The following is a 17,736-nucleotide window of genomic DNA, read 5'->3' on the forward strand; positions in this document are numbered from 1 at the left end:
GTCTGTACCCATTGCCCCAAAAGTGCTTAAAATGGCCCTGAGTACAGCAAATATTGTAAGCACCGAGAGAGAATGCAGTTTGTGGCGTTCGCTTTATAAACGGTCAACTGAACATAGAAAGCTTAGGGAAACCCACGGCTTCTTGGCAGATGAAGAACACACTCAAGGATGACTTCTCTCGCTCCTGGACTCAGTTGTCAGTTCGTGGTAGCCCTTCGCTTGCCAATCATCAGAGGTAATTTATTAATGCCCCTTCTTCTGGCACCTCAAAGGACTGCAGTCAGCTCCTTCCACCCCATTAATGGAGACTTTCATCACACCTCCGCTGACACCTTCCGACGGCCCGTGCCCACCCTCTCTTTTCACCCTAATAGGGCGAGATGAGGTGTTGCGAGGGTTTAAATCATTCATTGGAGCAGCAAAGCACCAAGAACGGGTGGGAATGGCAGTGCCAGCTGCAGGGAAGAACACCCGCACCCCAACACCAGCCCCCCACTGACTGCAGGCTGAGGGACGCCTCGGGTGCTGCTATGCTGGTCCTCGGCAGCTGTGAGGCAAGGGTCGCATTTCACACCACTGTTTGAAAGCCACGTGCTATATTGCGTAGTATGCGAACACGGACACACCGCATGCGGAAGTAATATAGAAAATAACCGGCCTGACGTCAAGAGATGATGCGCGATGTGTGCAAGGGGCACTGTTACATTTGTGTTTTTTTCTCACATTACAACAATAACGCACAGTGTCATATAAAGCGTCATGCCGGATTCCTCCCTCTTCTAAGCGCTGCATTAACTAGCATTATTATTACCCAATTTAATGATACTAAAATCTGTTATGGCTCAGGAAAGCTAGCAAATAAGCACATTTTATTCACCAAATCATAAGAAAAGCTTTTTTTTTTCTGAATAAACTCGTAGGCCCTGATTCATGGAATTATTTGCGTCCAAAACAGGGATTTGCATGCCATTCTGCCCGCAAATTCCTGTTTGACGAATGGAGATTTGCGTGCAGAATGGCACGCAAATCCCCGTTTTACACGCAAATAATTCCATGAATCGGGGCTTTGATATCTGTTGCTCCTATGACACACTCTGTCTAACAATATTGTATAATATAGAAGAAAACAGTTCAAATTCACATTTAAATGGGAAAGAGGAGGTGTAAACACACAGGAACTATATCATTAAGAAACATATTTTTATTATAGAAAACATCAATCTCGTTAAAAAAAACTGTGTTAAATCATACACAGATTAAGGAACAACCCTAAAACCAGGTTAACAAAAACAGGACGATTACATACACAACATCAATGTAAAATGAAAAAAACATACCACATTAACTAAAAAAAACAACGTTTAACATACAAACATCAGTGCATAATTCATTTGTTGCATACAATATATAACCCAAACAAATGAATTGAACCGTTTTCTTCTATATTATACAATATTGTCTTGGTGTCCCCAGACAGTGAAAACAGAAGGTTTTTGCAACAGACCTTGTTATGGGGACTGTTTTGCTTTAATTTGACCTCATTTGTACTGCAACACTCTGTCTAACACCCATTGTCACTGGGAAGCAGCTGGAAAGAGAGTGACCAATGGTATGTCTTACTGATCGGCAGATGTGTCGGTATGGAGGGTTGAGGGGGGCTTTAGCCCCAGGTCTTTGATTGTAGCCCCAGATAGAAGCACAGGGGCTACAACCAAAAGACTAGCTAGCCCAAGTGTCAGGAATTTCACCATCCGCACGGCGGGTGGACGGTCACCTGGGCTTTTTTAAAAAAAATTTAAAAGAAATTGAACGATGGTAGATGAACCTCTAGAAAATTTGTGGGGCTAATTCGCACACATTTTCCAATGCTCAGTGCACGACATACACATAGACCCGTGGACTCTGGGTGGACACAACCTACAGCGCCCTTCCCCGTCATATTTAGTTGGGATATGATAGCCAGGATTACACCATGTCATCTTAGAAGTGGGAGGGCAAAACATTCCCCCTGCCATGGCCAGCCTAATTAACTAACAAAGGCTCCGTGGATCTGCTCTGTCCATTGTTAGCTCTGCTCCTGACGGCAGCTTCACATACTAATCAGAGTTTAATTCAAACAGGCCCACATGGGAACTGGTTGCAGAGGCTAACAAAGGAAACAGGAAAACCCAACAACCTTCTGTATGCACTATGTCAACCTGAAGCCAGCTCCTACCCTTAGTATCAATGGACAGTGAAATAACATGTCTGGGACTGCATGTTGCAGTAGTCATCCCTGCAGGGGGAAACCATTCAGAAGGTAGGAGTATGTGATTTGACGGAGACAGAAAGTCTGGTCCCACCACAGCTTCAAGGGAGACCGGCTGCTTTAATCAGGAACCACAGAGAGCTCTTTTAACTAGAGAGACCATTTGGTCTACAACAGACAAGAAGATGGATGGGACTAAGTATTACATGTTTTCACCCCTTTACCTTTTCTGTTGCAAAGCACTCTGGTTATGACCTCATGCATACAGGAGATTGTTGCTGGAGACCCAGGATTGGTTAATTAAGGTAGACGTAGTCTAAACCAATCACTGCGGCCCATTTGGCTTTAAAAGAGGGCTGAGTCACTCTTTTGGGCAGATCATCTGAAGACTTTGCAAGGAGTAACACGAAGAACTCAGCATTGGACCCTGGCTGAAGGCACAGTCAGTCTTACATCTTCTGCCGGTGAAGGAAGGACAGGACATCTAAGAGGGAAGCAAGAGCCCTCCCCTAAACATCTCTCTGCGAACAGAGGGAGATACTGAATCCAGAAGATACTCCAGCAACTCCAGAACCAGTACCCAGCCAGCACACAGCGTGCCCTGTTAGGCTCTGCAGTAAGATTCCAAGTAGGGAAGTGCCAGAGTCTCTGAATCAAACCAAGGACAAGGCAGCTGCCCGAAACACTCTCCTCAGCTTTGGGCCATCCATCTTAAAAGGATGGCACAAGCCCAGTGAAGAAGCTAGGCGTGCATCTACAAGCATCTACCAACATCCGCCTTAAAAGTGAAGACGCTAGGAGTGCATCGACAAGCATCTACCAAAGTCTGCCTTAAAGGACATTTTTGAGACAGTCGAGCCCCTCCAGATGCAACCAACTGCACCGCTGATTTTTGTTACGCCTTAGTCGCTAAAGCTGCCGGAGACGCCTCGACCTGTGCTTCAGAACTACCAACCCTCACTCAGACAATGATTCCCGAACGTGAGCTGCTGTGTAGGCCAGCCTGCAGCCGTCCATCCAGTCTTGCTCACCGAACTGCCTGCCGTCTGATATATCTCATCTTGAACTCTGTTGCAGAAGCTGCAAGGTGCCCTGAAACCGACTCAACCCTGTCCATCACCAAGAACATCTACCTCACATGGTACATTGTGGTTCTGTCCTCCTGGTCCTTCTTCAAAGGTCCCTAGTGACATATTATGACCCATTGCTCCCTTTGTTTTGAAACCAAGTATCCTTGAACTATTGTGATTAATTACTATACTGAGAACCCTCCTGTTAATATCCAGAGTGCATCCCTTTTCCTTCTTTGCAACTGTCTGTCTTCTGCATTCCTTTACGGGGTGGGTTGAATTTTGTAGAGTGCTAGAACTGTCTGTTGTGATAATAATAAAGTCTGTATTTTTATACAATCTTGAATGGCCAGTCCCTTTTATCATTGGGTATTAATTGTATTTTTGCTGTAACACACGATCCACCACCTTGCAGAGATAAGCCTGCTGTTCAGTCCACGTTACCAAAATTGGACAAGGAGGCTTATAATTTGCTTGTGCTTCCAATAGTTTCGGATTCCTTCTGGAGTACTAGAGGTGTGGGGCTGATTGATGGTTTGGAAACCAATATCTATCCCTGGACCACTGGTGCCCCGGAAGTTGATTTGTCACACTGAGCCCCGACAGTTACAACATTAGCTTAGCCCCAGATCTTTTCCAGACCTAGAAACATTGCTGCTGGTTGGACTCGTTCCAACAATTCTGATGCGTCTTTGCAAATGACGGATTTCTGCATGCATGCAGTGAGTGGTGTGTAAATGCGAGATGCGCTATGGTCATGAGATGCACAGATTTGCAGAAAATCCACAGAACCATGGTTTGGGCTGGTTTCCTCCAGGGATTCCACTGTTTATCAATTGTATCATTGTGCCGTTTTTGATATCATGCACTAGCAGGTCACAAAGATGGTGAGGATTTCTTTCACACATCAGAGGGGGCTGCAAACACACTGGCTGTATCTGCAGGACCACCCCATCCATCATCAATCTCTGCATTCCTTCCCAGCCTTCAGCTGTATGCACTGCAAGTAGGCAACCTTTTCCCTATGCCCTGAACGTCATCGCTGTGGCTCGTCACGGCCACCTTTCCTCACTGTCATCTTCCTGAACCACTCTGTCACCTTTGTAGTAAATCACAGCGAGGTAACGTTGACATGGTGGACCAGGAGAACCTTCTAGCAACCATGTGAGTGAGGGAGTGTATCATATATTGCCCGTGTAAGCTAAGTTGCCTTGCCTATAGGAACTAATCTAAATGGTGGATATGTGGCCTTAGTAGTTCTGCTCAAGGAAATGCTGATTAAGGGTTTTTATAAAAGAGTGGCAGGGAGGCAGTCTCGTCAACGCTTTCGTGGTCAACACCATGAAGCCCATTCTTATTCTTGTGGATTTTTGGTACTTTAGCTCTAATATCCTAGTCACTCTGGAATATGCCCTGTGCATTCCTGATGCTGGTAGGCACCAATATAAGGCACCTGTATACCATTAGCAGGGCAAGAAAGACTTCCCTCGCCTGGACGGGGAGCCCAATGCGCTCTATCCCTTGCGGATGAAACATAAATGCATTTCTTTAACCCATCACCAGGCGCAGAGTTGCATTTTGCACTGTCAGCATTTTTTAGCATCCTGTTGGCTGGGAGGCCTCCATAAAGGCGTTGCGGTAATATAACTAAGCATCAAAAAGAGCCGCCGCCACCATTGCCCCCAATGTATTTAAGATTGAATGTAATAATCTGCCTAAGGTTCTGGGAGAGGAAGCTGGTCTTGGCACTGCATTAACAGCGATGAAAAGGTTAAGGAGGAACCAGTGCTTAAAGTGGGCCGGGGCCTGCCGGGGCCGGGCCCTGGCAGTCTCCAAAAAGTGGGACTGAGCCGGGGCCCTGCTGGGGCCCCCCATCCCACACAACATTGGCGGGATGCATTATCTCGCCGCGGCCGCAGCTGCGACGGGAGATGCGCCCGCCAGTTTAATTGCAGGCGAGCTGACAGAAGTGCCAGCCAGGCACAGCGGTTGCTGAGGCTGGCTGGCACTTCTGTCAGTCACTGTAACTTCCCTGATGACCCCTCATCTGAGGGGTCATCAGGGAAGTTACAGTTCCTTTGTTTGCTCTTGCCAGGTCACTGACCTTCAGCGAACCTGCGGGCTCCATGATCTAATCTGCAGATTAGATCACGGAGCCCGCGGGTTTGCAGAGGGTGAAAGGCGCCTCGGGCTCAGTGATCTATCTGCTCTGAGCAGAGATCACAGAGCCCGAGGCGCCTTTCTCCATCAGCAAAGCTTTATAAAAGATGCCTTGAATTGTATACGTTTCAAGCCATCTTTTATAAACGTAGAAATATTTCTATGTTTATAAAAGACCGCTTGAAACGTGCACAATTCAAGGCATCTTTTATAAAGCTTTGTCGATGGACAAAGCCACCTCGGGTTTTGTCCGTCCTCAACGCTTTATAAAAGATGCCTTGAATTGTGCACGTTTCAAGCCGTCTTTTATAAACATAGAAATATGTTATAAATGTCTATGCTTATAAAAGGTGGCTTGAAAAGTGCACAAACCATAGTAAGGTAAGCGCACAAGTGTGCGTAAATTACTATGGTTTGTGCACTTTTCAAGCCACCTTTTTATAAACCTAGAAATACGTAACATTGGTATGTTTATAAGGCTTGAAAGGTACACAAACCATAGTAGTGCGTATACAAATATATAAATGCTCACATACATTTATATATTTGTTTGCGCACCTTACAATGATTTGTGCACGTTTTAGGCCACGCCCACAATGGAAGCCACGCCCCCAAACGAGGGCCCCCCCTCAATTTCTTACCCCACTTAAAGCACTGGGAGGAACTAAATGGGTAAACAGGTTTCCCAAGGATCAAGAGGGTCTTTTGAAGGGGGCTGTGCATGTCCTTCAACTCCCAATCATGACTTATTTGGTTGGGGGCAAGTGGTCTTCATCCGCTTCTAAATGCAATGAAGGCGCACCTCCAGCTTTTGTTCCAGCTCTCCCCTTTTAACACAGACACAAACAGTTGCATGCCATCTGCCTCAGACTGTAGATCCAACCCACGACTCTGTATTGTGGTGATAAAAAGGACAACACATTGCAGCTGAACAGCGTTGGGGATAAGAAATGGGCCTCAACTCCAAAGTGTGATGTGTAGTGAGTAAATGAACACACCTACAGCCTTTCCCCTGGATCTCTCCCACTAATGACAATGAGAAGAGTCACTATGCCAAAGGTAGATGTGACCAAATGATCAGTGTTCTGCAGGAGTACAGAGATGAGAAGCGGTTAAAGTACCTACTCAGCCACACACTATTACTTAACCGGCCGTGATCCCAATGAAAGAGGGGAAACAGGCACAGGCTGACAGATCTACCGCCTTTGCCTCTTGTGGTAACATGGGCCGAGGGAAGGCTATACTCTTTCGAAGGGCTGTGAGATGGTAGGGAAGCATCTTTAATTAAACTAACATAAATGCACTCAACCAATGAAAATCCTACTAGCGTACCTCTATAAGGGAAAATACAGAGAAAGCAGACTTTAAAATAAGGGAGCACTCTGGATTTGTAGATAAGGGCGCTCAGGCAAAGATTTCGGCAGCAAAATATCAAAATTACTTAACAGGTCTTTCAAAGGGGAGAGCAGAGCACTTAAAGGTCACTAAGGTCCTTTAAGATGGACTAGGGGGCAGGGTCACTTCAAATTCCTTTGTATACTTCTCTTTCTAGTTCTTCAGCATTACACCGGGTGTCTGGGAGCTTTTGGTGCCAATCCTGGACGAGTTGAGATGCAGGATCAATAAGACACAGCAAAGTGGTGAAGTTTTTAGTGGCGGTGGCTTGCTGGTTGAAGATGCTGGAAAATGGCAGGCGATGTCAAGTCAGCAGCGCTTGAAGACTCGGGTACCTTAGATACATAGAAGTGGAGACTTGCCTTTAGTGGCAAGCGGGGTCGACTGGCTCAACAAGGCATCATGGTAATGCAGAGTCGATGACTTGCAGCAAGAAGAGACTCTTACCCAGGCAGGGGGTGTCGAGTTGTGGATGCTAGAAGACCTGATGGGTCACAGATGCAGAGACAACAGAGGCTCAGCATTGACATTGAGTGAAATATGGAGTTGCAGAAGCAATGGCCTGTTGAGGTCAAAGATGACAGACAGTTCCCTTGCACCAGCTTGGACAGTGTTGAAGGTGCCCAAATCACTGGCAAGCACATAGTCATTGTTAACACCTATGGCTCTAACATAGACAACCCCGATTTTTACTTGAAAATGTTCGAAATGCTCAATAAACATGACAGGGAAACCACTATATGGGGCAGGGACTTCAATGTTTTACTCGACCCCGTGCTCGATAGGTCAACCAATGTGGTGAGGGCACCCACGAAAACAGCTGTAACCCTGAGTCAGCTCCTACCGCAGCTGTCACTGATAGATGCTTGGCAGGTACTACACCCGGATTATAGACGATATACATATCACTCGTCTGTACATGACAGCGAATCGTGCATAGACTATTGGTTTATGTCGTCCAACATCTCGGAAACCCTACAATCCTGCGAGATCCTACCTCGCACGCTGTCTGAACACTCTCCGGTCCTACTGGGCCTCGAACTCAAGGATGTCCCTAGGCCAGCGAAAAGGTGGAGAATGCCGGGGGGCTTGCTGGGGGATGCCAGCGTGGCTGAGACCCTGCATGAAGAAATCACCAACTTTTTCACAGACAATCTGGGGTTGGTGAATCGAGTCTCCACGGTGTGGGAAACATTTAAGGTCTGGGTCAGAGGGATTCTTATGTCCAAATCAACGGGCCTCTTGAAAGGGGTGAGACGGGAACTTGAAGGTGTGGAGCGGGAACTAAAGGAACTGGAAGAGATCTATAATATCTATAGCCGCACTGACAAAAGGGATACCCTTGCTGGAATACACAAACTCCTTGGGGACTTCGACAACTTAGGTACACGGGAAACACAGTATATTGCAGCCCCAATACGGGCGCGCCGCTATGGGGAAGGGAATAAGGCGGGCAAGATGCTGGCCAATCTGATTACAAACGAGAGAATCAACACTCCGATAGCTGCCATTCAAACAGCACCAAATGTAATGATCACAAGCGAAAAAAGGGTATCAATGATGAGTTTGTTCAATTCTATAAAGCGCTATATGCGAACAAAGACCGGAAAACCCCTGGCGAGATAAAAGAATACTTGGTCTCACTGGGTCTCCCTACGCTCCCAGACGAAAACAGACTGACTCTGGAACAGCCGGTCATGATAAAAGAAATCGCTGAGGCAATCAAAGATCTCACATCAGGTAGGGCCCGGAGGTCAGATGGACTGGGGCTGAATTCTACAAAGAGTTTCATGAGGAACTAGCTCCTATCCTGCTCCAGACGTGGGAGGAGGCCCTGGAGCAACACATATTGCCCCTGACGATGAGGGAAGCTATAATTACAGTTCTGCCCAAGCCCCGATGCCCACCCCAGGATATGTCTTCTTACAGACCCCTCTCGCTTAAAAATACAGACGCCAACATTTTTGCGAAGGTTATGGCCAACCGTATGCTACCTGTGGTGCCTGCGCTGGTCCACCTGGACCAAAACGGGTTTGTTCCCCGGAGATCCACCGCATTAAACCTCCGCAGGCTGTTTGGGATAATGGCACAAATTGATCCGAGCAGGCAGGTGGTTGCGGTGTCCCTTGACGCCGAGAAGGCGTTTGACTCTGTCTCTTGGGAGTACCTCTTCTCGGTACTGGAGGCGTTCGGGGTGGGACCCAATTTCATTGGGTATATCCGCTTACTCTATACATGTCCCGGGGCAAGAGTGTGTACCAACAGAACCATGTCCGAAATGTTTGAACTGGGAAGGAGCACCAGACAGGGATGCCCGTTTTCGCCGATATTATTCGCCTTGACGATAGAACCCATGTTCGGTTACGTCACAAAGATAAGGGTATAGTTATGAAAGGCTCTAGCCAACTGATTTCACTTTACGTGGATGACACACTATTATATATCCGTGAGCCCAACAAAAATATTGCCCCCATAATGGCAGACATTCACGAATTTGCTGATTAATCCGGATACACAGTAAACAACACCAAATCAGAAATATTTCCGCTTAACCCTTCCAATAAATGCCCTGAGATAACGTGCAGACTTAAATGGTCGGAGGATTGTATTAGATATCTGGGTGTGCTGGTCTCCAGAGGCAGACAATCCCTGTTTGCTGACAACCTTGAGGGGGCGTTACAGTCAATAAATGCAAAATTAAAACTATGGAGACACCTTCCCATCTCATTACACGGCAGGATAGCAGTACTTAAAATGATTATTCTCCCCAAACTACTCTATTTGTTTGTAAATATCCCGATATGGCCGGGTAGGGACTTCTTCTCCAAGCTGCAATCAATGGCTACCGCGTTCCTCTGGAACGGCAAGACTGCTAGAATGGGGTGGGAGAAGTTGGTGGAACCATACAGCTCCGGGGGCATGGCTGCACCGGACTTTGAACTCTATTATTTGGTTGCACAAGCACAATTTGCGAGATATTGGTATGATGACGCAGGCGATGTATCTCACGCATGGGTAGAAACACACACAGTGGCGCCCTCGAAGATACGATCAATTATTTTTGATTCACGACATAAAGACGCGTGTGAATATGACCCAGCAAGCTGCACAGTCAGGGCATGGGGGCAATATGCCGGAGACTTAAACTGGAAAATCCCTATAACCCGCAAATTCCCTTGTGAAATTTCCCCGGTATCCCTCCCACGTTCGTTGCAGACATACAGGAAGCATGGGACCCTAATGGGGAAATGGTGGTGGGTGACATGTTCATAGAAGGGAAATTTGTGAACTTAACAGATATTTGGTGGGCCATGGGGAGGGGACCGCTGCGGACGCTCCAATACTACCGAATGAGATCAGCGTTCCAGGCGAGGTGGCCACTCTTCCCTGATGAGCCAGCAGCTCACCCATGTTTACAATTGATTACAACTCAAGGAGGTCTAGGAATCTCCAAACTATATGAATCAGTACAGGCCCACACCCCTATGATTAACAATGTTAGAGAAAGATGGGAAGCAGATCTACAGATGACTATACCAGATGAGAAATGGGTAAAATACTGTGCACTTACCAAAAAAGTATCGCTCAATGCAGGACTGCGCCAGATACAATTTAAAATCCTGAACAGATTACACTACACGCCAGCCAAAATTGCTAAATTTGTACCGGACTCCCCGAGCAAATGTCCTAAATGCAGCGCCCCACAAGCAGGGTCCTTCCATATGTACTGGGACTGTCCTGAGCTGTTGTGGTTCTGGGTGTTGGTGGCTGAGTTGCTGGCAGAAATCACACAGGTGCCCCCTCTCCTTACCCCGCAAAAATACCTGTTTGGCGATATTGGGAAGTGTTCCGAAAAGACTAAAAGATTCTTTAATGTGTCATGCGCAGGCGCCAAAACATTTATCCTTCAGGCTTGGAAGAGCCCCACCCCCCCGAGCATGAACACCTTTTTACGAGAACGACTTATGTCAATTAAAACGAGGAACAATATGTATTGACTCAGCCGAAAATGAGCCGGCCAAAGGACATCTGGGGTGCGTTAGGATCGTACTTATGTGAACTGCTTTCAGACAATGAAACGTCTATGTAATTATGTACCATCGATGAGATTGTAAATGTGGCACTGTATGATATATTTGATGTGATGTTGGAGCGAGCTTTGTACCTGCCACAACCTTAATAAAAAGATGTTTAAAAAAAAGAAGGTGCCCAAATCAGTGTGGAGGCAGTTCTGAGATTCAGGGAGAGCCAGAGGTCACTTACCTGCTACCTTGGATGCTGGAACCCCTGTCAAGGCTCTCAGTGGCAAGGTAAGGATGTTCTCCTACTCATCCAAACCAAGAAGGTTTGTAAAGTACACTGGCAGGGCTCTGTCACCTCCAGTGAGCAGGGTCCTGGGTACCAGAGTCCGAGTTGAAATAGGCATTGTCCAGACAGCTGGCCATCCCAAACAGCTCCTTGGGATGGTTAGGGAGAGCCAATGTGGTTGTTGATGCGTACACCCATCCCAGACAGCTGAATACGCACCAGACCCTCTCATGACTGAGTCACTTCCACCAACCTGACGATAAGATGACATCAAATGCTTGTGGTTGTGTGATAGGGAATCTCAGTAGCCAACATGTCAATATTAGATATGGCTTGTTATTTTTGTTTGTTTAACAGCTGCCACCTCGGTCTATTGGAACTTTGGGCTCCAGCAGCTGTGTTCTGGAATGCACATGTGACCTTGGAACCGTCCCTGTTGCCACTGCCGAGCTGTGTTTGGGGATGTCAGAAGATGGTCACGGCAAGGTACATGTGTGCATTATGCTTTTTGGCATGGTGCATTATGAAAATGGCGTCTGATTAGCAGATCCCACTTTCCAAAAAAAACAGAAATTCCAGGATCATTTTATTAGTATAAATGTAAAAGCTCAGGATATTTTACCCGCGCCGATGGCATTCCAGACACAGCGGCTGGGACGTCTAAGCAAAACATGAGTTTCCTGTGTCTTGCTCGCTCCCATGATTGTCTTTCTGATGCCGGGTATTGCAAACGTCGACTTGTAGTTCAAAGCATCTGCAGGGCTAAAGGTTGCAAACCATGGTTCTGGAGTCTAAGCATGGCTCTCTCAGTGCCATGATTTGGATGGAACCCAGATTGCAGAGTGTGCCATCTATGCTGTTCCAGATGGTTGTTTGTAAAACAGAGTATACCTATTTTATTTTGCTACAGTCACCCCGAATGGGACGGGTACACCCAGAAGTGGGTCCCGTTCCTGCTAGAGATCAAAGCTACTCCTCACTGATGAGGCCCATCGAGGCTGAAACATGTTTGGAGATGCTTGTGTTCTCATGCAGAATGGATGTGACCTAGCAGATCGGGCTCAACTGAGCCTTTTGGGGTGGGAACAAGCCTTATTTACATATGGTCTTGACCCTATTGTAATGGTTTGGCAGGTGAAGAACGATGGTCTGGAACGTTGCCCACATCAATGCCAGAGGTTAGGATTAATTCTAAACCTTCCAGCCATCACCTCTTTTGCTTTGCTACAGAAATTGGAATCCAGGCAAAAACAACCTAAAATGTAGAGGCCGCTGTGTTCAGATTGGGCTTTTTCAGGAGAGCGGTTATCCCAACATTTTTCTGTTGATCATACACAGATCCTTCATGTAAAGAAGGACAAAATACTAAGAATGTAGGAGTCTGCATGGCTGACAAAGCTCCAGCCTTAAATCCGGTCTATGTTTGAGGTACTTGGTTCACACTTCCACAGTAATAAGAATATTCACCACAGCGGTTTTATCTAGGCCTGCTAGCCACTCCTCGCATCCTTACCCTATACCCACCACATCACCCATTATGCTGAGTTGCAGAATTAGCATTATCACATTTGAAGTGAAGACAGATTTATTAATGACCTGAATTGCTGACAGAACAACTTCCAAACGTATTCCAAAGGTTGGTGGGAAGAATATGCGTATTCACCAGATTCCTCATGTTTGGAAAAAGGTTTTGGATTATTTTTGGATGGCTTTTTCAATTTCCTTCTGTTAAAGGCAACTTGGGGTTCAGATTGATGTGTGTGGATCACAATAGCTTCTGACTGGCATTGAGTTTAAGGAGTTTTAGATTTAGGGTACACAAAGTTGCATGTGGTATTTGCACTTGCACCCTTCCCTATCCGCTATCTAATTCTTGTTGAACATAGCTTCTGTTTCTCCTTAAATCTGGGGAAGAGGACAAGGCCTCCTCAGTGTCTGTGCCCTCTCCCTCTCAAGGTTCTTGCTTCATAATTTCATGTTGAGTGGATGGTTGGGAGCCTTCGTCCCCTTGGTATCTTCGACATGACACTCTCCTGGTTGATCTTCTGCCTAGTTGGTCACATGCAGACTATTATTATGTTCCACTATCTTTGTAGACAACCATCCACCTCTGGGTGTCCCCCAAGGGTCTGATCTATGCATGTATCTCTTATCCAGTGACACCAGTTCCATTATCAATGTTGGCTCTTCTTTTGGCTTTTCCCAGATCCTACTTTCTGATGACACACACATAAACTTCCCCTGTCCCTTGCTCAGTGAAGATCTCCACCGGCAAACGCTCAAGTGCTCAAGTGCCGCACCACAGTTGCACTGTGAATTCTGAAAAGAATGTGCTCTCCTTCATCCACAGGTCCTCATAACATCCTCCCCTATCTCAATCCTCCCTGCTAGCATCCCTCACCAATCCACCATCAGAGACCTTGTGGCCTCCTCTGACAAATACACATGCTTGTATGCCTTCATCTCCTCTACTGCCACAGCCACCAATTGCCAAATTCCTAACACCGAAAATGTTGATCTTAAAACTTTTAAGCACCAAATTCTTCAGAAATCTAGGCTGCACTATCTATTTCCTATCGGTAACCAAGACTTCTCAATCACAGTCCTGGAACACAGGTTCTTCCGCATCCCCCCGGATTTCTCGCCCACATTTTGCTCGTGATAAGCATCTGGCTGGCCCTGAGTACACGAGTCACAATGCACCAATTCTTCACTCTGGTTATCATATCGGTCCATGTTCTGCCCTCTACCTAGCCCACTCGGTCTTCTTCTACATTCGCATTTGCATGCTCTGCTCCCAAGCCCAGCCACAGGCATGTTTCTGCCTAGCTACAGTGCCCCGTTAGAACTTTCAGAACCTTGATCTAAGGCCATCTACCTCATCACCCACCTTTAAAGACGTCCCTTATTCTATGAGGAATCATCTTTGTGCCCCCCCCTCTTGCCGATCATTATCTCCTGCCTCACAGAGTGCTTCCGAATTCAGAAAACACATACAATAATACAATTACAAATAGGAAACACATATAGCAGGAATGTTCAAGCTGCGGCTCTCCATATGTTTCGTACTATCAATCCCAGTATCCCTCACCATTGGCTATTCTGTCTAGGGCTGATGGGAGTTGAAGTCCAAACCATCTGGAGAGGCATGAAAGGAAGCCTGTATATTCTCCGAACCAGAACTGTCCAGCACTGATTGTTATTAAAATCCATGACCTCCAACTGTCAATAGTCAATAAACTGGAGCCTGGATGGGGGAGGGGAGGTCAGAATAAAGGGGATGTTCATTCAAGTTTGAAACAGCATTTTTTGCAGCGGTTGGCTTTGCGAATTGGAGATCTATCGGGGGTCTCCCCAGCCCTTACTTGAGCAAGTGCTAATCAGACTGTTTCCATGCCAGAGATCTAGGAGTATTCTGTGTAAATCCCTTAGGAATGGAGGCAGAACATCTAGGATCAGGGCCTGGAAGGCATGAAGTACCTTGTACTTTGGTATCTAAAGCTGCGCACACCACTATGGCCACTGTGCACCAAATGACACCATAGGCCATTACCAGTGTCTGATGGAAAGCGCCCGCTTCAGGTTTCAACGTACCTCCTGGTGTGGCAGCTGCTGCCGCCACCTTCTTCCCAGCCTCAACGAAGCCATTTCCTTCCAGCGGGCCCCCCTTGACTTCTTTCTTCTCCACGCCCCCGTTCCCAGGAATGGAGGTTTCCATCTCAGGAGCGCATAGTCCAGCACCAGCACCTGGAAGAGAAGTGGAGACGGACATGAGTCTGCAGCCGTCCCTGAAGGACACAGTGGGGCAACGGGGAAAGAAGGGACCAAGCTCCCCTCCAGCGATCACCCAAACAGAAACACAGACGGGCTCAAGTCGAGGGTACACGCGGGGGGACGCAGTCCACCCACTTCATTCAGAGGGTGGACTCAGTCCCCCCAGCAAATAGATGAAACAATGAATGCCCTCTATTAGTATAAGAATTAAATCCGACCTCGGAGAGCAAACTAAAGTCGTCAGGTGTGCAGGCCGGACACTTCACCACTGCACTATACAACATGAAGAAAAATAACAAACAACTAAAGGTGAAATGTTCCATTTCGGTACTGCAAGTTCCAGGGAAAGCATTTGTATTGGTTCTTAGAGTTTAAACCATACACACCTTTTAACATTTTCAAAAACGCTATTAGAAGAAAATATCCTCTCTTGGTCTTGTGCGTGTGTGTTGTTTTTATGAAAGGCAAATGTCATTCATCCTGTGCAATTTGGGCGGTTATGCAAAGTCAATTCAATGAAATGTGCATATTTCACCTGGATATGCTAATTTCTGGCGACTTCACAAACCATTGCATTTGTTGATGAGTCCCCCCACTTTCATTTTTGGGACTTAACCCTTGAGATCACCCACAATGGTTTGAGTTCTACGGGCATACATAGGTGATAAGGAAGGAGAAAAAGGGAGAGGTGGCTGTACGGGGTCCCAAGAGAGTCGCTACCACTCACTGCCTATGCACAACATCACTATCTAGCATGCACACAGCACTACATCATATGCATTAAGTCACTGCATTGCATGCATGCCTTTCTACTTAGTGTCCATGCTGGCATATGTACTGTGTCACTCGCGTTATGCATGATGCCTTTACATGATATCCACAACATATGCATGACGCCACTATGCTATGAACAATCTCACCACATGGTATGCATGAGGTTGCTGCTCACGGGCTCATTCTGATAGGCCGGGATCATTGCGAGTAAGGAGAGTGGTCAGTAGCACCTCCATATGGTTGCGCAACGTACGTGCAAATCTGATCCAACGCTGCACACAGTGGAGACCAAGGTGGGGGATTGGCTGCACTCATGTGGTGAAAGGTAAGGCAACTGGATATCCTTCACTGTGTGCAAGCGGTGGATATGGGACCATCACAAAACCATAGTGGAGACTTACAAGCGCGTCCTCCGCAGTCCGTACCAAACAGGATGGCTGCTATGTTCCCCTTCTTTTTCTCGAATTGTACCAGATTCCTGAAAGAGCTGGTAACGGGAACAATTTGTGAATATTAGACCTTTCTCCTGGTACTAGAATGGTGCAATCCCTAGTTGCTCGAAGCAGGGTCCCTTTTTAGACTGTATATGGCCGTTGGGGATCAGAATGTGTGGATGCTGTGGGGCAAAATACAGAGTTCATTTTGCTCCAAAGAGTTGGTTGGTGGTGTGAGCCACTACCTGTCGACATACACATAGGTGGCTCACCCCTGCCAAATTTGCATGGTAAAGGCGGCGTTACGCCGCATTTTGACCTGCACATTTGCACTGCACTGTGCAAATGAGTAGACGCTGCCTAGCATGCTTGCATGGAAGACAGGGTTTACGTTTACAATAAAAACGTTGCCTACCATGTGTGTGTGGTAGGCAGCGTTTTATTGTAATTGTAAACGCTGCCTGCCATGCAAGCATCCTGGGCAGAGTTTAAAATGGATCCCCATGGAGTCTGTCTGCTTTATGATGCTGCATAAAGCCAGCGGGTTCCATAGGGAACCCGGCATTTGCGCCAGCATGAAAATGCATGTTGGTGCAAATGCTGGGGCATTTGTATGGCAGAGAGGCAGTGAAAACGCAAGATGTGTACCTCCCGCCTCTCCACCATACAAATGAATGAAAATGCAGTATGTCACCTTCTACTTTGGAAAACACTCTGCTATAGGACACAGAGGAAGGCGCAACATCACTGCATAGTACGCATAGAAACATTCAATACCCGTGGAAATGATAGCCATGTGATAAACATGCAGGCCAAGCATGACATGGGGAAGATAAGAAACTGGGAGGGCTTCCTTCTCACAGTCCATTATGGTGAAGAGGGAGCAGAGGTCAGTCTGTAATGAGGCGGACTTGAAAGACTGCCGTGGGCCCATGGGGGCAGCAGTAAATGCTCCCGCTGCTCCTCACCTGCTGCGAGGGCCAACCTGCCGTTACAGCTCGGATACCAAAAGGCTGAAGGCCTCTCCTGCACCCCCTGCTGCGAGGGGCGCCCTGCCACCTGCCCTTGCCTTTCTTCTTCGGCCGTTTGCCTCCTGAGCGCTGAAACCCAAGCCTGCTGTCGGTTCTCTGTTGATTAAGCCGGCCTTTCAGGAGGAGGTGCCACTGTTCCGTCAAACAGGTGGTGGTGCTGTGAGGCCACACACTGCTGTTTCCCACATCTTAAATGTTCTCACATACCCTCCCCCTTCCCAACACTGGACAGCCAACTCAAAGCGAACCCATTGGTGGAGTATCACACTTTGGAATAGACCCGTCCAAATAGCAAACGCCCCCCACCAACTCCTGACTGTACAGTCTAACTTCTGGGAGCCGCCATGTTCTGTAAAAACAATAACTTCCGGTCCTAACTCTCTGGACCTCGGGAAACCTGAAGACGCTTATTTCGTTTGACTTCTTGATTGTATTAAACTCGAAACATAAATGTGCATTTTATGACATCGCGTGTTGATCTCGTCTTGCTCTGATAGCGCTCTTTACGGCTGCAGGTTAGGCTTTCAAAGAAGCAAATGGTT

At 47.0% G+C, this 17,736-nt stretch overlaps 1 protein-coding gene across 4 annotated transcripts in view; it reads right to left on the minus strand.

The window, feature by feature from the left end:
- GLI2 (GLI family zinc finger 2) overlaps window positions 1-17,736 on the minus strand; it is a 1,147,062-nt gene that overhangs the window by 606,142 nt on the left and 523,184 nt on the right. For all 4 annotated transcript variants that reach the window (XR_011274753.1, XM_069616740.1, XM_069616738.1 and 1 more), the window contains exon 2: window positions 14,776-14,928. Coding sequence is in view for 3 of the 4 variants with exons in the window: in XM_069616740.1 (XP_069472841.1) it covers window positions 14,776-14,899 (124 nt within the window). In the remaining variant the exon portion in view is untranslated. The remainder of the gene's footprint in view (window positions 1-14,775; window positions 14,929-17,736) is intronic.

The sequence above is a fragment of the Ambystoma mexicanum genome, chromosome 9 (genome assembly GCF_040938575.1).
Source record: "Ambystoma mexicanum isolate Mex_15411 chromosome 9, UKY_AmexF1_1, whole genome shotgun sequence".
Classification (NCBI taxonomy): Eukaryota; Metazoa; Chordata; class Amphibia; order Caudata; family Ambystomatidae; genus Ambystoma; species Ambystoma mexicanum.